This window comes from Bolinopsis microptera, chromosome 6 (genome assembly GCF_026151205.1).
Source record: "Bolinopsis microptera isolate Bmic1 chromosome 6, MBARI_Bmic_1.0, whole genome shotgun sequence".
NCBI classification, from domain to species: Eukaryota; Metazoa; Ctenophora; class Tentaculata; order Lobata; family Bolinopsidae; genus Bolinopsis; species Bolinopsis microptera.
This window is the reverse complement of record NC_087077.1, coordinates 3,779,559-3,803,428: the sequence shown is the minus strand read 5'-3', so window position 1 is coordinate 3,803,428 and position 23,870 is coordinate 3,779,559. Positions and strand designations below refer to the sequence as shown.

At 37.9% G+C, this 23,870-nt stretch overlaps 5 protein-coding genes across 5 annotated transcripts in view; all 5 read right to left on the bottom strand.

Moving 5' to 3' along the window:
• LOC134816440 (40-kDa huntingtin-associated protein-like) overlaps positions 1–2,078 on the bottom strand; it is a 47,589-nt gene extending 45,511 nt beyond the window's left edge. The window contains exon 1 of the mRNA XM_063825276.1: positions 2,051–2,078. The gene's annotated coding sequence lies outside the window, so the exon portion shown is untranslated. The remainder of the gene's footprint in view (positions 1–2,050) is intronic.
• LOC134816437 (DENN domain-containing protein 11-like) lies at positions 682–8,209 on the bottom strand. The gene is made up of 8 exons (XM_063825274.1): positions 8,024–8,209; positions 4,432–4,583; positions 3,936–4,182; positions 3,608–3,765; positions 3,309–3,384; positions 3,067–3,174; positions 2,650–2,806; positions 682–1,933 (listed from the first exon to the last, which is right to left on the bottom strand). Exons 1-8 carry the CDS (start codon positions 8,163–8,165, stop codon positions 1,822–1,824), a joined length of 1,152 nt encoding a protein of 383 aa, XP_063681344.1. The 5' UTR covers positions 8,166–8,209; the 3' UTR covers positions 682–1,821.
• An 824-nt stretch (positions 8,210–9,033) lies between these two features.
• Positions 9,034–23,870, bottom strand: part of LOC134816441 (RNA-binding protein PNO1-like) — a 95,900-nt gene continuing 81,063 nt past the window's right edge. Inside the window, exon 2 of the mRNA XM_063825277.1 lies at positions 9,034–10,028. Coding sequence (XP_063681347.1) covers positions 9,346–10,023 — 678 coding nt within the window. The 5' untranslated portion in view covers positions 10,024–10,028 and the 3' untranslated portion in view covers positions 9,034–9,345. The remainder of the gene's footprint in view (positions 10,029–23,870) is intronic.
• LOC134816512 (conserved oligomeric Golgi complex subunit 3-like) lies at positions 10,159–12,944 on the bottom strand. Its single transcript, XM_063825383.1, has 3 exons — positions 11,095–12,944; positions 10,788–10,944; positions 10,159–10,672 (listed from the first exon to the last, which is right to left on the bottom strand). Exons 1-3 carry the CDS (start codon positions 12,928–12,930, stop codon positions 10,479–10,481), a joined length of 2,187 nt encoding a protein of 728 aa, XP_063681453.1. The 5' UTR covers positions 12,931–12,944; the 3' UTR covers positions 10,159–10,478.
• Positions 13,078–16,406, bottom strand: LOC134816765 (fatty acid hydroxylase domain-containing protein 2-like). The gene is made up of 7 exons (XM_063825758.1): positions 16,339–16,406; positions 16,002–16,197; positions 15,576–15,697; positions 15,185–15,396; positions 14,864–15,040; positions 14,615–14,710; positions 13,078–14,411 (listed from the first exon to the last, which is right to left on the bottom strand). The coding sequence occupies exons 1-7, from the start codon at positions 16,390–16,392 to the stop codon at positions 14,237–14,239; spliced, it is 1,032 nt and encodes a 343-aa protein (XP_063681828.1). The 5' UTR covers positions 16,393–16,406; the 3' UTR covers positions 13,078–14,236.

The window sequence follows — 23,870 nt, the reverse complement described above, 5'->3', positions numbered from 1 at the left end:
GTATTATTTCCATCTCTATTTTCTAAATATCTCAGTTTTATCTGATGATTATTAGATCGCAGTACTGAGAACATGCAGTACGCTATCATTGCTGCTGTCGAGAAGAATATAATTGGGATGACAACTGAAATAGTTTTCTGGTTACAATTTAACGATAATGTTTGAACTTTTTGTTTTCTTCAAGTTGACGATTAGGTAGGATGAATGAAAGGTTACCTAATTAATCGTTAAGAACCTCGTGAATATACAACAAAGGTGAATATACAACAAAGGTATTATATACAAACAACGGCGTTCAAACAGAATAGTTCTGTTTGAAATTTATTATTACAAGAGCAAAAGTTCACCAAGATTTGTGAGTTAAACAGAAGGTATCATCTTAAAACATCGCTAAAGATGAGAGTGAATTATGATAGGAATTTACCTGCGTATTGTTTGTGTGGGAACATTCCTGAGATGACAGCAGTATCCTCAAATAGTGGCAGAATAAAACAGCATAAGTTGAAGTAAAGAAACAGCAATACTGCTGCATAACTCAGTAACTTAAATTTAGTTTTTGTTTCCATTATGAAATCTTCGTTAGCTTCACACTGTAACTTTTGGCATCTACAACAATAATTTGTGTTAGGAGATGGATATATCAAGAATATTGTAAAATTTCGGCTTATTTGGAAAAGAATCTTGACATAATGTAAAAGTAAAACAAGAATTAATTACAAATCATAATATCAAATATTGCATGGGGCAGTTAAAGATCATGTACAATATCAAACATTGAAACAAAAGTTGATAATATAACTTTACAAATTCATTTCAGGAATAGAGATTTAACACAAAATCAATACAAAATTGTCGTGTTTCCAATTCACAATAAATAATTAAATATGAGTCAATCATGAAATTTTCGAAGAGCCAATAGATCTGAATACTGGCGGGGAATGAACCATTACATACCATTACATACCATTACATACCATTACATACCATTACATACCATTACATACCATTTGCATTACATACCATTACATACCATTACATACTATTACATACCATTGAATACCATTACATACCATTACATACCATTACATACCATTACATACCATTACATATCATTACATATCATTACATACCATTACATACCATTACATACCATTACATACCTCTTTCTGCTTCCAACAAACAATCACTGTTACGTTTCTAAACTCGCCTCCCCGCAAGTATTCAGTTCTTTATATTTGTAAAATAAAATGATATGCACGCAGTTTAAAGATGACAAACCCTTGGCCATATCTGACAGGTCGAGGAATGAAACAAAAATGTGGCCTACATATTTATTATTTATGATAGCCACGAACAAACTAAAACACTGTATTCTCTACCTTCTCTTAACCCAGTGGTGTTACGGGTGTCAGTTTCAAGAAGACCGTAAAACTAAGAAACTTGCTATAGTGACTGTAATAGTATAAGAGTTAGTAGATAAATAACAGGACTAATGTCTACTCCTATAATTTGATAAAATTTACTTGTTACCATATATAAAACAAAGATGAGGAACACAAAAGGAACGTGATAATTATAGTCCAAGGTTGTACTAATTGATAGGGTTTGCAAATAACAGGTAAAACAGTGAACATTTGGAGGACAATAATAAACTGTGTGCAGTACAATAAACAGTACAACAAACACCGTGTTCTATACAATTTACAGTCTTCATTATAATACAGCTTATCTAGTCAACAGCTTATCTAACACAGTTATAAATCTGTTATCTGTGCTAACAGGAATGCAATGTGTGTTAAATAACAGAGTGTTAAAAGAATGTTAGATCAGGGACGAGAAGTGCTCTTCACAGCAACTTGGAGAGAAGAGTTCCACATCGTATCCTAGCTTGTCTACTAACGTTTGCAGGTAAGGTAAATCACTGTTGTGTAACCTGCAAGAGTTTGGTACGTCATGTTGAGAAAGTGAAAGTCTAGTTGAGGATGGAGGGGAATTTGGAGTTCTCCATCCTAAATCAACATTATACATATTACACCTTCTGTTACATCCTCAATAAATGTAATAGATTTGTAGTGTTGTAATTATATTAAAATACAACACTTTTCAGTTAACTAACGTACTGATTAGTAACTAATTAGTGTATATATAACAGATCACATAATACATCAAGTTATGTGACATATACGAATCATGACACTGAACATTAGTAATCCTAATTAACAATTAGCGACACCCAGGAGCTCCATACTTTGTACATTTACATGACAACTTCTAAACGTAATGTGACACAAGTCACACTATCACAGTAATAGTACGTAACACAAGGAAGTGTTACTTTTAGTAGTATGTCATTTCCTGCTACTCATACAGATACAACAGGCACTTGCCTTGAGTGTTGATGAGTTATAAGTTTAGAAGAAACACTGAAGCAAAACACGTCAACTTACCAAATACAATCCAGTATCTAAACCACCAAATTCCGAACTCTCACACTTCTGATAGTTAACTAATAGCAATAGTAAGTAAAGAAACATTAACTCAGACACTGTCTAAGTTAGACAGTACTGACCGGATATCTTTAAGATCGTCAGGCTGCAAGCCTCTACTTCCACCCCCCCCCCCCCCCCCCCTAAGTTAGACAGTACTGACCGGATATCTTTAAGATCGTCAGGCTGCAAGCCTCTACTTCCAGTCATGAGATTAGTGAGAGTGTTGAACAGGTCCGTGGTAAGTACACTGAAGTAGCCCTGTATTAACCTATCTACTTCTGATGTGTTCTTCTTGCCGTACTCCTTGTCTACTGCGCCTGGGGTATGTTGATATGTTGAAATATTGATATGTTGATATGTTGATGTGTTGATATAATGTTGATATGTTGATGTTATCTGATATATTGACAGATGCTCCATCTGCACCTGCTCATATATTCAATTCAATGTTTGTGAAACAAATACATAGTCCAAAAATCATTCCTAATGTACAATATTTACGATCTTTTACTTAATTCAGATAAAATCCTCAACGTTTCTGAGTAACTAAAATCCTCAAAGCATGAAAATAACTGACCACAGAGTTGGTTGTATCTGATAATATCTCCCCTGGTCACAGGAAACATCTCCCCTTTTGGATCTACCACCGCACTTCCTGTCACGTACACGTCATACACCTGCGAACCTGAAGGGTCATAAACTTAATATCTTGATAGGTGCTCTCATAGGATAATTTCCAAATGGATGAGACCCTAAACTACTGAAACTAATAAGTAATATCTATTACAATATGATGAGTGTATACGCCGCGCTGGTTACCTTTAGTTTTAAGGATCATGTCAGCTGAGCAGGCTATGTAGGACTGCTTGTAGTTTAACGTTGTCATGTCGTTTACCTGACATGTTTAGAGTTAGAAACCGGGCTAGACATGTATCTAACGGTTATTTAAAGGAACACTGAGATAATATGAAAGAAACATTAGCAGTCTACTGAGATATCTCGGCACATCTCACCCCGACATTTCACGAAACGTACTACCTTACAATTGTTAAATCAGTGAGTTGCATGATTCAACTGCTGGCCCAACTAAGCGAACGAGATAAGACAGAAGTACTCACGGTAACATAGAAAAGAGGGTTGCTCTGAGTGAACTGAGAGTGACAGATAGCAGCCAGACATATCACGTAGCTACACTGTCTGGAGATTGGAGGAGTACATTGGAGGAGAATCCTCTTCTTCAATAGTAACATCTTCCACAGTGTGAATATCTGTACGCCTGGGGAGAACGTTACAACTTTACTTCTAACAATCTGCTTCTCTTAAGACAGATGGAAATACAAAGGAACTCGAATAAATAAATTTTAAAACCCTTCTCATTTCGTCCCCAGTAATCTATCAAAACTACAAAAGATGGTGAGCAGATTAACAGACCCTGAGCTAACAAACCTTGAGACTTAAAGAGATCGTACATACTGCCCACACTATTAGCCTTCATCTCCAGAGACACAGGCACACTACAACCCTGGTTAAACTCTGCAAAGTACTGAATGAGTTGCTCGTACGCGCCAGGGTGCTCCACACTGTCGTGTGCTAATTCTACAAGTCTCTCTTCGTGCTGGCAGAGGGCCAGATAGTTGGAGGTTATTACTCCTACACTCTTCATACGCGCACCTCGCTCTGCTGTGTTGTCGACCTGTACATGGTAGATGTGAGCTGACTGGTAAAGCTTTATAATGTAGTACTGAAATAAAGCATGCCTTGAGAAAAGTCTGTTCACAACAAATGTGATGTGCAGTTAGAATCGCTCTTGTGCAGACAACAAGGTTACCAGAACAAGGTTTTCTCTACCCATGCATGATGTAACAAATATTTTATTTATCAATTATCCAAAATGAAGATGATATATATATATATGACTACACAGTACACACACAGTACACACCTGTTTCATGATATAAGCTGCTAAACCAAAGTTATTAGCCAACTCGAATATCATGACATCGTGTTGAACGTTGTGAGCTCCACTGGGGAGGGCCTTGAACTCTACCCCTGTCAGGGAGTAACTTTCTGGGTACTTCCATTCCACCACATTCCCTGATAAATATAATCGGTAAGTTTAAAGGTTTAAGAGACGGAATCCCCCGGTGAGTAGCTACATTATATATCATCTGCAGGTCTCAAAATATGCAAAACTCAGAAAGTCAGAAAGTAGCAGAATTGACTGATGTGATTTTTTCCTTTTCACCCTTTTGAAAAAAGGCAATAGTGAAAGGTTACGAATGGACGTTTTTGCAGAAAAACGTGGATTTTGGAGATAGCAGTAGGCGGGTCTGAATATGTCGTGTTCCTTGCTTGCTTGCTTCCGTTCGTTACCATGTCAACTTGCCGTGCACACGCGCGCGAGGATTGCTTGCGGAGATGTGGTGTATAGCTAGTCTGTGGTCAATGAATGCGCGGCACGAGCGTATTTTAATGTATACTAGTAATACTAATGTATAGTATTTTGTAATAAGCCCAACTTGAACGTGGCACGCGTAGTGTACTAATGTTTCAATATTATTATTATAAGGTGAGCTGATTAGAGCTTATATTAATAGTTATAGTGAAATGGAAATCTAGCGTCCGCCAAAATAAGGTTTTTTTTTATAGGGTGCCAAGGGTGCCAGCACCCTTGCCTCAAATTTTTCATCGAAAAATTAAAATTGTCTGAAACGAAAAAAAAACAACATATTTTGTTGGGGGGGGGGGGGGGGGGGGTGTGAGGTAAGGATTGAATTGACCATGGTTAATGAGGGTCTGTACATGCTCAAATAGTGGGCCTGTTGATAGCTTGGATGTGTTTTATTACAGTGTAGACTTACTTATATGGGTCTATACTCTATAAGGTGGAATAGTGGGTCTGTTGATATTGATAGTGGGTCTGTTGTTATTAAGTGTGTGTCTACTCGCTTAATAGTGTGTCTTTGCTACTCTGAAATGGGTCTGTAGATTGACTTGTGGGTCTGTAAGATGAAATAGTGGGCCTGTTGATATTGATAGTGGGTCTGTTGTTATTAAGTGTGTGTCTACTCGCTTAATAGTGGGTCTTTGCTACTCTGAAATGGGTCTGTAAATTGACTTGTGGGTCTGTAAGATTGAATAGTGGGTCTGTTGATATTGATAGTGGGTCTGTTGTTATTAAGTGTGTGTCTATTCGCTTAATAGTGGGTCTTTGCTAAGAGTAGCAAAGACCCACTATTAAAATAGTGGGTCTTTGCTACTCTGAAATGGGTCTGAAATGGGTCTGTAGATTGACTTGTGGGTCTGTAAGATGAAATAGTGGGCCTGTTGATATTGATAGTGGGTCTGTTGTTATTAAGTGTGTGTCTACTCGCTTAATAGTGGGCCTTTGCTACTCTGAAATGGGTCTGTAGATTTATTTGTGGGTCTGTAAGGTTACAAAGTGGGTCTGTTGTTATTCGCAGTAGGTTTGTAAGCTCAAATAGTGGGCCTATTGTTATTAAGTGTGTGTCTACTCGCTTAATAGTGGGTCTTTGCTACTCTGAAATGGGTCTGTGGATTGACTTGTGGGTCTTTAAGATGAAATAGTGGGTCTGTTGATATTGATAGTGGGTCTGTTGTTATCAACTGTGTGTCTACTCCCCCATGGTCGCCTGGTAACTGGGCTGTGTTTATGACTGCAGTCAGTCAAAGATTTGAACTGTGGATTAGTAAATATCTGTCATAACATCCTACTCGCTTAATAGTGGGTCTTTGCTACTCTGAAATGGGTCTGTAGATTGACTTGTGGGTCTGTAAGATTAAATAGTGGGTCTGTTGATATTGATAGTGGGTCTGTTGTTATTAAGTGTGTGTCTACTCGCTTAATAGTGGGTCTTTGCTAAGAGTAGCAAAGACCCACTATTAAAATAGTGGGTCCCTGCTACTCTGAAATGGGTCTGAAATGGGTCTGTAGATTGACTTGTGGGTCTGTAAGATGAAATAGTGGGCCTGTTGATATTGATAGTGGGTCTGTTGTTATTAAGTGTGTGTCTACTCGCTTAATAGTGGGTCTTTGCTACTCTGAAATGGGTCTGTAGATTGACTTGTGGGTCTGTAAGTGTAAGATGAAATAGTGGGCCTGTTGATATTGATAGTGGGTCTGTTGTTATTAAGTGTGTGTCTACTCGCTTAATAGTGGGCCTTTGCTACTCTGAAATGGGTCTGTAGATTTATTTGTGGGTCTGTAAGGTTACAAAGTGGGTCTGTTGTTATTGGCAGTAGGTTTGTAAGCTCAAATAGTGGGCCTGTTGTTATTAAGTGTGTGTCTACTCGCTTAATAGTGGGTCTTTGCTACTCTGAAATGGGTCTGTGGATTGACTTGTGGGTCTTTAAGATGAAATAGTGGGTCTGTTGATATTGATAGTGGGTCTGTTGTTATCAACTGTGTGTCTACTCCCCCATGGTCGCCTGGTAACTGGGCTGTGTTTATTACTGCAGTCAGTCAAAGATTTGAACTGTGGATTAGTAAATATCTGTCATAACATCCAAGCAAACATTCTAGAAGACTTCTATAAATAGTCAGTAGTGTCCCCTAGACCGTAGGAAATGTAAAAATCTTAAGACGATGAGGCCTGAGTAAGTCGTAAATTGATTGGAGAATGCAGATTGCTGTTGTGAAGTTACCAAATTTACGTGAGTACTTGATTCTTTTCAATCCCAGTTTATTGCTGTCCTACAAATTTCTTTAATGCCAAATGTCGTCTAAAACACCCTGTTTCGCAAAAATTTTCCGGGGGGCTGCGCCCCCTAGCCCTTGCCAAGGGGCTCCGCCCCTGGACCCCTGCCATAGCTTGCTTGCTTCGCTCGCTGCGCAGCTGGATTGGACACGTCGGATTGGACGCGTCGGCTCGCTTCGCTCGCCGACAGCCCCCCTCAAATAAAAATCCTGGCTACGTCCCTGACCTATACCTACATCTTTATACTGTAAGTATAAAGCCAGCATTTTAAGGGGTATTTGTAAGTTTTCCATATATGTATGAGTGGACTTTGGAAATCAAATTATCAACCAAAATGTGGTGGAATATTGCATATATATATATGAATAGTACATATAATATATCTGACGGAAGAAGGTCATCAACTTCAAGTCCTAAATTATGGAATGTAATATTTAGTCCAATCTCTAAGATTGTTGATAGGGAAAGTTCAAAAAATTGGATTACAAAATTTGGTGGTGAACTGTTACTGCGAGCGCAGCTCAGCCAGCGAGCCACATTCAATGGAAAAGTGGGTCTTTAACCCAAAAAAGTCAGCACCATTGGGTGGGTCTGTGGCACCCAGAAAAAAAAAACCTTACGCCAAAACGAAACAACGGGCGCAATTCTTGTTACTGAGAGTTGAGCAAAGGCTTTAAATAGGCTCCCCGGGACATACGAGTACCTACATAAGCTAAGTAAGTAAACTAAATAATTTTCATAACGATTACAAATCCATTAAAATACCTGTTCTGGTGTAACTATTACAAATTCATTAAAATATACTGATAAAGTCACCTGCTCTGGTGTCGAAGGCTACCACGAAGACGGACAGTAACTTAGGATCACAGGAGACGAAAGGAGGGGTGAACTCTGCGTTTATAAGATCTGAACGTTCCTGTAGGGTTAAAAGAGGCTCACTCTCGTCAGAGCACTGCATATGACATCCAAAACACCCCTTCAGTTCTAATCACATCACCTGGCTATATAGTGAGCAAGTGAGCAAGTGAGCAAGTGAGCAAGTGAGCAAGTGAGCAAGTGTGACTAAAACTAGGGAGGCTTTGCCTCCCTAGTACTGTTAACGGGAATTAGAATGTTACAACTGAGTGTACTTTATTAGGGTTGTGACAGTTGTTACAACTGAGTGTACTTTATTAGGGTTGTGACAGTTGTTACAACTGAGTGTACTTTATTAGGGTTGTGACAGTTGTTACAACTGAGTGTACTTTATTAGGGTTGTGACAGTTGTTACAACTGAGTGTACTTTATTAGGGTTGTGACAGTTGTTACAACTGAGTGTACTTTATTAGGGTTGTGACAGTTGTTAAAACTGAGTGAGTATTACTTTATTAGGGTTGTGACAGTTGTTACAACTGAGTGTACTTTATTAGGGTTGTGACAGTTGTTAAAACTGAGTGAGTATTACTTTATTAGGGTTGTGACAGTTGTTACAACTGAGTGTACTTTATTAGGGTTGTGACAGTTGCTACAACTGAGTGTACTTTATTAGGGTTGTGACAGTTGTTACAACTGAGTGTACTTTATTAGGGTTGTGACAGTTGTTACAACTGAGTGAGTGTTACTTTATTAGGGTTGTGACAGTTGTTACAACTGAGTGTACTTTATTAGGGTTGTGACAGTTGTTACAACTGAGTGTACTTTATTAGGGTTGTGACAGTTGTTACAACTGAGTGTACTTTATTAGGGTTGTGACAGTTGTTAAAACTGAGTAAGTGTTACTTTATTAGGGTTGTGACAGTTGTTGGTTGTAAAAGCTAGATACATCGACAAAGCAGGCAAACTCGATATTAAAATGTAAAATGGATAAAGAATATCGATCTTAATTCTTAGTGAATAAATTAGAACTTTCAACACCACAGATGTAAATTTATGACACCACCAAGAATTCTCTTATACTGTAAACTTCACTTGATCATGTCAAGGCATGAGTTAGAAATAGCTTCCCTGACATAGCTTACATAATTTAATGTAGCACGTTTTTTTTGTGAGGGCCTCATTATCAATTATAATACCCTCACAACTTCGTAAATAAATTACATAAAAACAAGGTCACAATTTCCAAAACTAACACTACATAAAGCTTTAGATTTTAAAAACTTTCAAAACCTCTCAGACATTCTACTGGCAACAGTCCTCATTTTCCCGTAAACTTTAGCTGGAGGGCTTCCCAGAATGAGATTACAAATTGCCGTTCTCGCGATCCTCATGTTTTGAAACGAGCCCAAAATGTGAATCTTAGAATCTGCAAGCACAATTCTGGTTTTAGTTACATTTTCAATTGTAAACTTGGTCCGGCCCCCTTTCCCTGCTATTCGTCCAATCGCCCTCGCTAAATGATCTCCTTTCAATGTTTTTACATCAGATATTTCAAAGGTTTCCAAAAACAAGTCATCCAGCCTAACCAAAGCTAAACAATCATCAATATCGAAACCGAGAGTGAACGCTTTGATGAAATCAGCAGCTTTCTGAAGGGAGCCCACATCTGCAGTCTCCGCGGAGGTCTTCAACTCCACTGTCCTGGTCTTCACATTAAACCTGACTTGGAGTTTCAGCTGTTCCACTATTGGTGTGTATAACTTCATCCAGCTTTCTTTTAGAGGAGTGTATCTGTGTGGCGGTATCGGTACTTTCCTCAGCTCTGTTTTATCTGATTTCAGCTTTTCTCGTGAGATGGGAGGGAATGAGGGTTTTTTGACTGACACTTCTTCGTCTAACTCCATCTCCTCTGGTCGAGGGCGCTTCTGCGCTGATGTGGTAGCGTCTTCTGTCATTGTCATAGTACCTACTGGTGGTTTGGTTTAGTTTGGTGAGACTGAGAGCCAGCGGATCATCATACAAAATAAAAATATGACAATTTTTGTTGAATTTTGTATTTTAATTATCACTTAAATGGTAAAACAATAAAATACATGCTATCTCAACCATACCATAACAATCAATATGTCAATTCTAACGAAAATATTAACTTCAGCAAAAAAAACAAGGCATTCTGTACACAACCTACTGTAATCTCTAAAAACAAAACGGGGAAAATATCGTCCATATTCCAATATTCCATGCACCAAATTCAAATAAACGATTAATAAAATGTGTTTACCATGCTAAATACAAGTCATAAATTCCAAACATTTAAGGTTAGTTAAAGACAAATTAACAAGATTCTGCTTCTAACACACTGTATTTAAAACCCTGACAATTAATTGATTAATTAACTAATTAATTAATTAATTAACTAATTGTAAGCTAGTGTCATTGTTAGCTGTTCTGGAGACGGACAGTTAATAATAAACTTATCCTCCTCTTCCATGTTATCGATAACCTTCCTCAAATTCCCAAACTGCGTTAGAATCTGTCCTCTAATAGGTCTAAAGAGGATCGCTTCAGTGTCTGGGTTTGCAAGGTATAGGTGCATTGACTTCTTGATACCTATAATTAGAATTATAATCAAATTTACACAGCAATACAATAAAGATAGTGAATCATTTAAAGACGCTTCGATTTGCTGTGCAGGACATTTAAATCAATCAAAAAGTGTTAGTACCTGGTAACTTGCTGGATATCCTCTGTGTGGTTTCTGATACCACATTCCTACACTGTTCCATGGTGGCGGGAGTAGTGGAGGTCTCTACAGTGGCAAGGAAAGCATGTATAGGGGAGGAGAGCAATGTTGCTGCTGTTGTTATGAAGTCTGTACACGCCTGAAAGGTAAACTACAATCAAATTAACAAAACTGCGATTATTCTCTGAAGATCTGCCAGGGAGACCAGTATTAATTTGAACATAAAATTAGTATTGAAATATAAAATAAAGATAACAGTTCACTTGAAATATATCATAAAATAATCCACCTCTTTGAGGTTGATATCCACATCCTTTTTGCTGTCCAGTACTTTTTTCGTTAACTGAGGAGCACCTTGGAAGAAGAACTCCAGCACAGCGTTATTAGAGTTCAGCGAGAGAATCCTATTCTTATTGGTGATCAGTCCGGAAGCAGCCATCTTCAGGTTAGTGAAATCAAGAGAAACCTCATTAACAGTGAAGTTAACATCAAACGGTGAGATTTGCTCTCTAATAATCAGCAGGTGTTTGATAAGAAACAGCTGAGAATCTAGCAGTGAGCTGTTCTCAACTATTGACAAGGTAGCTGTTTTCAGAGAATCTATACACGCTGCTAGGCATTCCTGGGCTAGACTCTCAAAGACTGAGCGGTTAGTACAGCGGTATAACTTGCTCAGACATATAAGGCTTCTTCTTACTGTTGGGTACCACATAGCGTACTGGTTAGACAACTCTTCTGTTAGTTTAGAAGGGTATGCCAGATCTCCTGCTGAGGGCATGAAGTTTATTATATCAGATTGTATGTATGCCTGAGTGCGGTAGCTTAGTCTTTCCTGGGAGTCTTCTAGCATCTGGAGTGCTAAATGGCCAAAAGCTTCCAAGCATTCCCCTTTGGCATTGACATGATCTTCGAAAATGTCATTTTTCAAGACACTGCATATATCTGCCAATAGCTCAAACCTTTGCACCTGTTGGATTATCATAGGACGGAAATAATCGTAGAGTTGGGAGGATAAACTCTCAAGTAGCCCCTGTAATATGAGGTCAGACCGAGAAAAGAAGCAGTGGTACAATGAAAACTCATCCTCGCAGATCCTGATGAGGGACATGCAACTTGTTCTGATGAATGTACAGTGATCTTTATCATGGAGTTTGTACAATCTTTCTAATTCCTGGTTTATTACAGGGAGAATTAAAGCTTGCCTTTGATAGCAGTAGCAAGTGTAACAGTCCTGCATAACTTGCAGATATTCTGGGTTCTTCTCACTTCTGTCCTCTATCTGCTCCATCAAAGCCTTGATTCTAGGACCTTGAGATTGAAATTTTGAGTAAAGCTGCGCGAAAGCAGGGTCCCCAGGAACTAGCCCCCCAGCACCAGATAACTCTGTTACAGCAGCAGTTGCCGTGGCTCTTATCGCATTAACGATATAGGAGCGCAGCAGTGTCAGGGCACGAACAAGACACTGCTGATACTTAGCCAGGTAAACAGCTGACTCCTTGTAATCAGGGTGATCCTTCATGAACTCTACACACTCATCTATCTTAATCAACATAGGCACAAAAGCCTCGCCCATGACACTGATAGCACTGCTGTTCAACTTGGTGCCAATCCTGTCATGCTCAGTAAAATAAACCAGTTGTTGTGCGATGCTTGTACCGAGTTGCTCTAAATCCTGCTGGTCCTGCATCAGCAGCTCACAACTATCATGAAGTGCCTCGGTAGTGAGAGATACAGTGCGGTACTGATCACCTAGATCTCTCAGATGGTCCAGTGCTTTACTTATCCCATCCAGAACAGAGTTACACCGCCCATGATGCTCCTTCAAACTGTTTATATAATCTCTATACTCAGACTCTTGATCAGACTCCATTCCTCTTTCTACTGAGTGAAACCATTCGTAGAACTGTTGAGCATTGTTGATGGTGCTGGACTGGTCCTGAGCTTCACTGACTGAGATGATATCAGAGGAAGGTAGATCTATTGCTTCATCAATAGCTGACCACGTGGCTAGGTCCACCACACAATCTTTTTGCTGCTGACTTAGAGATGTGGTTGTCTCCCATTTAGTAAGCTTGTCCCGCACAAGTTTAGATTGGGCTGCATTTGTTATGATTTGTAATGACATGCTCTTTTGGTTACCTTCCTGGGAGAAATAATGTTAAGTCAGAAGTCATGTGTGATTGTTAATTGATAAGTAACATTTTTTAAGTTGTTTGGCAAGAAGCCCAATGCAATTTATAACAAGATTGAAGATAATAATACAGTATTAGTTAAGCAATGATAAACGCGATTATGTAAATTAATTATCAGATACAACAAAACAGTAATACCTCGACTTACCGAGTCTTGGGGAAAGCAAGTTAAAATATATTTCTGGTTAGAGGGGGGCTTTTTGCACTTTTACATGAAGTTAATTTGGGGAAGTGAAAACTATCGGTAAATCGAGGTTCCTGGTATATTGGGGCACGGCTAGGGTTTTACTGTTAAATTTATAATAACATACAAAAAATCATATTAAAAAATCAGCAACACAAATTTCGAAGCACAAATCATTTACAATTAGCTAGAACACAATATAAGATTTATATTTAAATTCCTAATTAGAAAATGACATCTGATTTCATAAGACTAATTTTAAACTACTGCAACCTGTACCTTCTGTAATCAAAATTAAAGTGCAACATTTACTTAGATCACGTGTCATAGGCACGGATCAGTGAGAAGTTTTAATCAATGATTAATGCTTTCCATAATCCCAAAACGGATTAAGAAAATATAGTTTATCATTTAAAATTTAGTCATATTACTATAACTTAAATAAACTCATAATGTACTATTATATATTAGGAGTATAAAATATTAGGACTCATTATAGGAGGTATAAACACATAAATACAGTATGGTACAAAATTCAAAGAAGAGTTTACATTTTTAATGCAGAAGAACTATGTACGGTTTTATGCAGAAATCTTAAATAGCGTGTTACATAAATTATACGGATAATATAAAGATAACATTTAAAGGACTTTAAATAAATTAGGACTTAACATAAATTAGGACTTAACATAAATTTCAATAATTTCTATAAAAGATGGATCGTTTTCAACGATAACTATTTACTGTAACGTATCAGTCAACAAATTATCATATGCAATTATCTAACAATATAACAGAGCTCTAAATACTGCTGAAATCTGACGAAAGTGGTAATTCAAGATATTATGATATATACACTGATGTTTGTTTAAAAAGGTTTTCAAATTTCTGGTTTAAATATGAGTCATCAAGAGATCAGTCAATATTACCAGGAGGGTCACAACACAGATAACGAACAAAGATCATGTACAAGCAACACTTCTAACAGAACAGAAATCTAGTAATTCCAAATGTTCAATTCTGTAATTTTTAGTTTCACTCCGCATTCCAGATGTTTATTCAGCTTTTCCACATTGTTGAACACGTTTCACAGGTTCGGGGAGTATTTGCTTGATTGGAGTGAGGCTGTAGGAGATGTAGTGACGTTTCTCGTGGATACTACCAGCGAAGGGCTTGTCTGTCTTGTGGAGCTTATCCAGGATTCCCAGTGTTCCGAACATACAGTTGAACCTAGGAGTTTTGATAAAAGTAAAAATATTAGTTATGTGGAGCACGGTAAGGACAGCATCACAGACATCTTAGTTTATGAGCTGCAATATAGTAATTTGGGACCCTCGACCATGGGAGATTACAGGTAGCTCACAGAAATGACGAAGCATACTGAAAGCACACAAGGAGCACAAAGGAAGCATACAGGATGCTGTTTCACTTACACTTTGTGGTGGTAGTCATGAGCTTCAGGAGAGAAGAGGAAGGGGACGTGGTATCCACCGTGAGCCAATGTTGTAGAGAACAGTACCAATGCAAACCTGATAATAAAATCAAATTATATAGTTAAACAATGCAATAGTGCAAAACTTGAGCAAGTTTATATCTACATGAAATTACTATGGTGTAAATCAACATTAAATTTATGAACAGTTAGAACTGCTTATAAACTTGTTGTGATTCCCGAAACTTACCAAACCCAAGACACAAACAGATGAGATCTCATGATGAGGGGACCGAGAGTAGCAGGGAGCAAGTTAGACACAACCATCTCCAGTGGTGAGCAGTACACTGAGGTTATACCAATCGGAGCTGTCCATTCGTGGTGCTTCTTGTGGAATCTAGCATACAACTTGGGGTGGTGCATCGCCCTGGAAAAATAGTTTTTATTATAAGCTGATTGTCTTGCAGACACTTCTCCAGCTAAATGTTTCAAACAGAAATGGAAATAAATGTCAGCCTGTCCTGGCCTGTCGTGCAACAGAACACTAAAATCAATTCTGTTCTTGCCATACCTATGACTATAGTAGAAGAAGATTTCCTCAATGATGTTGAATACCAAGAACTCCACCAGAATCCGTTCGAAAGAAGGGAGTTCCCCATAACAATCATCGTACCATCCACTGTACGAAGTTGCCAGGTAGACGACCAAAGAACACACTGGACTGACAACTCCAAGATTGAAAGCAGCAGTTCTGATACAACTCCACAGTTTCTTCTTATCGACCTTTAAACATTTGTTGGGTGATCATGCAATGGTTGTGAAGGTTTTTTTTTTATTTTATAAGCATATCAACCATTTTTGGCTTAAAAAGCAAAAAATATTATTATAAATTTATCAACACAACAACACCGAATTTGTAGCATAAGAGCATTGTTAGTGTTTACAATCTTGTGCTGACTCACGGGTTGATTCTTAGCATCCTGAACTTTGTACTTCAGCAACCAAGCTGGGTGTCCAGTGATGTCACAGATCAAGAAGAAGGCGTTGAATACAGTAAACCAGATAATACCATTTAACGGAGAACCTGGAAAATAAATTCATAAGATTGAGAAATGAGAATACCTATTTTCTTAACAGAAGCTAACAATACTAAGTTGTACAGTATGACAATAAAATGTGATTGACTCTATGTTGGCAGAGACGAGACATATTATGTAGCCTCCTTTAAAAAAAACAATTTTTGTTTTGTTTTGTTGTGATGTCCAAAACTTATAATAGCTCTGAGGGATAAGCCAGCCATTACATCGACAATGATCAAACATGAAATGTATGTACAGTATCATGACGAGATTGCCTTGTCTGCAAAATTTAGATTGTGTAATACTAACCAATGACATGGGCAATAAAATTGTTTCTCCCACACAGTTCGTACAAGGAGTTCCAGAGAGAACCCCAAAAGTCATCCGAAGCTCCCCATATTTTGTCTATGTAGGGATGAACAGAGTTTTTGACAGCAATAGTTGTTAGAATTGCTGTCCCTAAGATGAACAAAAGAGACCTCAGTGATTCCCACAACACACCTCCCTGAAAAACAGAGGATTAGAGACTTATTCCTTAAATATCTGAAAGAAATTTAAAATACGATAATGATAATTAACTATTAATTACTGTACTGAACAAATCAGTAATTTAGCTCATAATAGTAGCAAATTTTTTTTAATTTACTTTCGGGGGTTCCTGTTGTTCAGCATTGTCAGGTCTGCTGGCTTCGGTTGCCATGCTTAAATAGTTGATGAAGTCAGCAATGTACTTGCTCATTAAGATAGTTATCTCATAAGAGATTGTTCGAATTAAATATTGTTTGACAATTCCTCTACAATTTGTATTTGAAATTGTGCTCGACTGTGTTAGAATCATCCGTGATTGAAGGTTTTATGAGTACCTTGCCAAAAGATCTTGGATCTTGTATGAGTACCCTTCAGTGCACATGTACGTGCACACTGCACTGTAAATGATAGTATCACAACATGCTACCAGCTGAGGACATAATTCAAATATCTATAAATAAAATACAATTTTTTAAGTAAAAACAACTCTTATTGCTCTACGAGGGTACCGAGGAAAGAAGGTGGACACCAAACATGAGATTCATCTATCAGAAGTCTCATACAATCCCTGCCCCTATAATGGAGTAGATCATGTGTTTTGTTAAAATTTTTAAAATATTGGTTACAGCAATGTATTGCGCTCTGCCAATTGCAACACTAACAAGAAATGCGGCCGCTTTTTTTTTGTGCATGGCCGCTCAATTTCCCGATCCGTGATGGCGTATTTTATCATTTTCTATACAACCTGGGGACCCCAGTTTTTACTGTTTATAAGTATGCAGATATGGCGAAGTGACAGGCCAAGCGCCACCAAGTTAATATAATTCCATATTGAATTTGAAAATCGTGTATATTTTTAAAAACCATATGCTTATTGTTTATGCAACCTGACACCCGACACGGATGTGTGCAAAATAGTATAAGTAACTCAAAATAATAATAGTATGCTATCAATTAGTGCCTAGTGGGATATGTACATGGTGAAATTAACAATGTACTTGGTTACTTCCTTTCCTCTCTTCCCCGGTCGTCTGGAGCGTGTGATTTTTGTTGATATCCGAGCTCTTATTTTTATCTTTTGGTTAACTTTCTGTGATTGGACTTGGTATTTTCGTCCCGGCCGAGTGGGACGATGCTTGCTCGCCAGTTAAGCTATACTGTAGATGACACTAATTTCTACAAACCACAAAATATTAAATATAAAATGTGTCCAGTATGGCGCAAATGCATAATTTGATAATTTCTAGACGCCGTCGTCGGGGTGAGAGTTATCTGAACCAACTGCATGCCCCTACGATTGCGTCACCACTGGTGAGCAAGCATTTGTTTGTTGTTTAGTTGTGTTGAAAGGGAACATTACTTGATTAATTCATCCATTCGGATTTTAATAACGATGAGCTATGATATACCGTTCATCTTAGACTATTGGATCAATCTTATTATATGATTAGATTTTATAAACGAACTTGGCACACAAAAGATTATAATGCGGAGGTTGGCTGGCTCTTCTATAATAAATACGACACTTCAATTTACAGAATGCTTGCTAGAGATAAGACAAAATATTATCAGACTATACATGCAGCATGAGTAACTGGTGGATAAGCCTTCGGTAAAAACGGATCCGGAAAAGTCAATGCGGCACTCGGGTCCTTGGTATTGTCGTCGGTATATTGTCCATTATCTACGTTCTGCTTTCGTAGTTTAAACAATAGTGAGTTCTAAATATACAGCTTTAAACCGATTAAGTATGAATGAATGAAATACCTGACAATCCGCACTCTGATAATCCAAAAGCATGAGTAACTCGTAGTGATGTATGATTTCTAGAAACTTTAAATTAATTTTGGCGCTCACAGGTCCTCGTGAATATGTGATCGCCGCATAAGGTTCTGTAAATGCGCAGGGCACCTTCAAGCTTAAATTATTCACCTTACTGAGGCAGTCAAATTTGTTTTCCTTCAGCGCCGCGCGCCAACAATTAGCTAATTCGGATTATTCCGCAAAATAACTTTGCGCAGGTAGTCACGTGGGCGATTACAGTGTGTGCAGGCAGGTACGGTCGCACGGTCGCACGGTCGCAAAGCTACCATATACAAAAAAACCTTGTTCGCTAACCCTTGTCCTTGACTCTTTTAATTTTGTGCCTTCGGCACTTTGAGTCATGGATCAGGAAAAAATTTGATTGTGCTCTGCCAATTGCATCACCAGCTATACCACGTAACCATAGCTCCGAAATAAATAAATTGCTCTACATAGAAACATCTGGCCTGATCCTATCACATTGTGGTCCCCAAGGGTTCGGTAAAGCCCTTACAAGCAACTGGGTCCTTTTACCAGCCACAATAAAATTGGTCATGCCAGTACTGTCATAAACTGTAACCAACTTTGATCAAACCTGCAGAAGCACATTTATAAACATGAAAATAGAACTTATGACAATCTTTAAATGGCTCAGTGTTAATTTAAGAAAACAACAATTTAAGAAAACAACAATTTTATTTAGTATCAATTAAAGCAGACAAAAATATATTTTCTATATATATATAACTAGCACGAACTTTAGATCAGATATCTTAGGGGACTTGGAGTAGCAAGAGATTGACTAGAAGGTATATACCTTTTACAAAGATACGTCGAGAAGAATCCAGGGTGATACAGGATCGGAGAGTGCAGACCAAAAGTTTACGCACCCACCTTTGCCTCCTGAGTTCTTGGTTGGATAGAAATTTATGCAAACTTGGTCGTTTATACTCCAAGTCCCTTTCTTAAAAGAAGTAGTATTAACTATGTCTAGAGTTAGCTTCGTTCAATAATAACAATATCAATATAATCAATATCAATACCAGATAAACCTACCGAATAAATTATTAAATATCAATCAATTAATTCATTCCGATAAAAATTTTATAAATTTAGATATTTAGTATCTAAAAACATTACAACAAATGGTTAAAAAGCGCCCAAAATCGATTTGAAAGATTTTCTGTCTATAGTACAATCATGATAGTAATAGTAAGTGTGCGCCGCTGCAATTAGACTTGATTACTGCAATTTAAAATTGTTTGGAGTCCAAGTATCTTTTAAGTCAGCTGCCTGTGCTTGTATTAATAGTGCTTTTGTTCTCAGTTTTATCAAGCTAATGGACGTTTCTAAGCAATTGCTTGAAGTTAAAATTTTTTTATGAACAGCGTTCCAAAGCTTGGCTGCATTAAACAAAAAGGTATTTGATTTATTTAGGAGAATAACCGTGAGACTCGTTGCACGGTTTGAAATGTTGATAGCCTCATAAAGGGAGTATGGGCAGTGGTACTTGATAATCTTAGAAAATTCTAAGATGCAGTGATATTTGTACAAGTTTTGAGCCGTAAGTATTTTTAATCTATTAAAAATGGGTTTTGTATGTTCCTTTTCAAAGTGTTTATGGTCTAGTTTTTGCATACCGTATGGTCTAGTACGTGCACATGTTGATTGTTTATCTAAATATGAGTCAAGGTCGCCAAAAAGGATCCTTATACAGTGCTTCTGTGTGATGAAAAGACTATCATTGGACCGTTCTTTGAGGACAACACCCCACACACTTATACCATAACTGAGATGTGATTCAAAAAGAGCATTATATATTTTCAAATATAGTTCAGAAGGTATCGAGTGCCGAATTCTGCAGATTGCACCAGTCATAGATCGCAGTTTTTTACGGATGTAGTGCATGTGGGCAATCCAGTTTAGCTTACTATCTATAACAACACCTAAGAATTTGGTATCCTTGACTTTAGTAATAACCTTACCATTGATGAATATTGATCTAGATTCATCTAGCAGGATAGCAAATGGTCTGGTCCGTGCACAGGTGTCATCATATTCAGAGGCAGGTTTAAAATGTATGTAGCAGCATTTGGACATGTTGATATGAAGTAGATTACATTTCATGTAAATCGAGACATGTTTAAGTACTAAGTTGGCTTTTTTGTATGTTGCTTCTCTAGATGGTCCTGATATGAAGATATTAGTGTCATCAGCATAAAGTACAAATTTCACCTCACTGTCTGAAAAGCAGTTTACTATATCGTTCATATACAATAGGAAGAGTAACGGCCCTAGAATTGACCCTTGTGGTACTCCAAATTTCACGTCCATTGTTTCTGATGGTACATCGTTATACATAACATACTGCTTTCTGTTAGTCAAATAGCTTTTTAGTAAGGTAAGTGCTGTGCCCCTAATACCGTAGGAATTTAATTTGCATAAAAGAATATCGTGATCAAGGGTGTCGAAGGCTTTGCTCAAGTCAATGAATATCCCTAGGACATGTTTATTGCTTGCCAGAGACTTAGTAACGGAGTCTATAGATTTGTGTAGAGCATGGGTGGTAGAATGGCCTTTTCTAAATCCAAACTGTGAGTCTGTTAGTACACCTTTAGATGTGAAGAAATTATAGAGGCGTTTATAAATAACCTTCTCGAAGATCTTTCCAAATAAAGGTAATATTGATACAGGCCGATAATTTTCAATGCATTCTTTATTGTCTTTCTTGTAAATAGGAATAACTTTACCAGTTTTAAAAATACTTGGGAATGTACCACTTTGTATACATGTGTTGTAAAGCCTAGCCAAAGTACCTGCAATGAGTTTTGCCGGTTTTTTTACAACAACTACAGGTATGTCACTGGCCTTACCATTTTGAAAATCTCGGATCACCTCTATAATTTCTTCTTCATTAGTTTCTTCCAGGTATATGGAGTCAGATACCGAATTAGACATAAACTGAGCAAATGATTCTACTGGTTCCAGAGAAATACTATTGTTTGACAGTACATTTTTATTGAGATTACTTGCAAGAGATGTAAAATATTCACAGAATTTGTTAGCAATTATTCGTCTGCAAGTAACTCTCTGGCCATCTATGACAAAATCGTCTTTACATCTAGATAAATTTTTGCCACGGAGTTCATTTATAATTTCCCAGGTCTTTTTTGAGTTCATGCTGTACTTCTCGAATTTTTGAGTATAGCACATAGCCTTTGCCATCTTTATTGAGCTCTTGAGAAACTTGTCGAATTCCTTGTAGTATATGTGCTTGTTTGGATCCCCATCAGGTAGTTTTAATGTACAAGTCTTCTTCCATTCGAAATACAACCTAGCTTTCTTGTCGATGGAGTTAATGAGGCCCTGGGTGATCCAAGGGTTGGTTATGCTGTTACGTTTAGTGGTTCTAGGAGTTAGAAGTTTGCAAGACAAATCTATCTTTTCTTGAAATAACTGCACGAAAGAGTCAAATGTGTTACAGCTGTGGTGGAACCTATCTATATCGTTTTCTATTTCAAGACAGAGCTTCTCTAAGTTAGCATTACTATAGTCGTAGTGTATAGTAATTTTGTCTGATGAATCAGGTGTTGGCACAGAGTCAGGGGAAAGTTCAATAAGAGTGAATATAGGGTGATGGTGGGAGATCTTGTCAGATATCACACCAGAAATAAGGGATTGATCTACGACATTGGTATGGATATTGTCAATACAGGTCCTGGAACAGCCAGGCATTTGGTGAGTTGGTAATGATATGGTTGGTATGAAGCCGTTGTTGAATATTATTTCTTGAAATTTGTCCTCTGATGGAGATGGGTCGTTCAAAATGTTAACATTGAAATCACCAAGAATATATACTTTTTTGCCATTCAGTTTTGAGAGAATACATTCATACGCTTTGTTGAACATCTCAAGTGATGCGTTTGGGGGACGGTATATAACCCCTACGACAGTTGGATCTTGCAAGCTAGTGATTGATACAAACAGTGATTCTATGTGTTCATTACAGAGAGATAAGTCAGTGATTTTGTTAAAGTTAAGGGAATCGTGTAGGTAAAGACACACTCCTGACCCTTTACCCTTGAACTGGTTTTTCTCTTGGCAAAAGTAGCGTGATTGGTAACAAGAGGAGTATCCGTTAAGCTGATACAGAGTTCCATTTTCGGGATTAGTGTTTGTTTCTGCAAGGCCGATAACAGAGAATTTGTGGTCGATACAAGACAATTCAACTGCAAAGTTGTCAAAGTTTGATGCATTTCCATCAATATTTAGAAATAATTTGGACAAATATTTAGCTGAATTTTTAGGTAGGATGGTGGCATTCAACTCTGTTATTGAGAATGTTTTGCAATTTTCAAGAATCTTTGAGCTATTGTAGATAGATTCAATATAATTAACTGGCTCATCATCAATGAGGCCATTGTTTGCAAAGTGGGGAGCTTGGTAGAAAGGGTTATACCGAACGATATCATTGGCATCAGTGCATATTTTGCAGTATGTTGCATCTCGAAATTTGACTATGTTATCATCAGTTTTGCATTTTTTGTGCATTATTTTGTCACACATCTGACAAGTTATGAATGGATGTCCAGCACGCACAGGTCTATTGCAGCAGCAGCAAATTTCGCATATTAGTTTGGCTATCATGACATAACTACGGATCTACGAGAACGTGGGGAAAATCTTTTTTGGGCCTTGGTAACATCACTGAACAACCTCCCATCAACAGGGCTACCTAGGATCTTATGGGCAATTGCCCGGGAGAGTTTAAAGATACCGCTTGACCCCAGGTGGATTGGGTCATCCGGCTTCTTGTATCTACAAAACTGCTTGTCCAGTAGACCCTCCTCATCAACAAAACTATCAAAATCTAAAGTGCCTATTCTAGTATTAGTATTACAGTACCCAAATAATAAACTATTAAACTCCATGGCTCTGTCATTCAGCCAGGAGGACCTAGTTGGAAGGATGGGTGAAACTATAACTTTAGAGTATGGACACATATCACAAATATTCTTGAGCTTCTTTGTCAGCTCATTAGCCCAATGTTTAACATCACCCCCTCCCCTCTTGATATTATTTACACCACAGTGTACTACAACGTTCTTGTATCCTACACAAAGAAGAGGGTCTAACTGATCTATTGTGAAACATTCAATTCTTTTCCCAGGCAGTTTGTGACCAAATGTTCCTTTACCAGCCCCAAATTTGAGGAACCGGGTGTTTGAATCACCAATAATCAATGTCGCATTGGTGCTCCTGCTTACGTAGCGAAAGGTTATACTGTATCTCAATTCCCTCTTTTCTGTGCTCTTATCAATTCGGTGGTCCCACAGAAACTGGGACTGTTTGCTCATCACATAGAGACTACATCCCTCTATTGTCTCTACGATTTCTCCTTCAAGTTGATCCTTTTTTGTGAATTTGACCGAGCAATCACCACCTAAGGATACTGTAAAAATGGAACTATCATGGACCAATGATTGCTCGTTATCAGAGTGCTTAGGAAGAAAGCTGTTCCCGTCGGTGTACCGATTTATCAAGCACTGGTTGATTGTTGAACTAGGACATTCTTCCTTTATCTTGGAGACAAGCTTATTAAGAACCTCAGGAAATTCTGTTGATGTCGGTTTTTCAGCTTTAGCCCCCGGGTACTGATAAGGTTCGCCAAAGCTCACAACCCCATGTCCATTTTCGGAGTTACTATCAAAGGCTTCCTTCTGTTGGTCTAAGAAAACTGAGAGCTCAGAGTTCAATTTTTCATCTACAAATTCTGGGACATACGACAGAATGTGCTTGGACTTAGGGTCGTCTACACTTGCATGCTTCTGTGCATCTAGGAGAAGC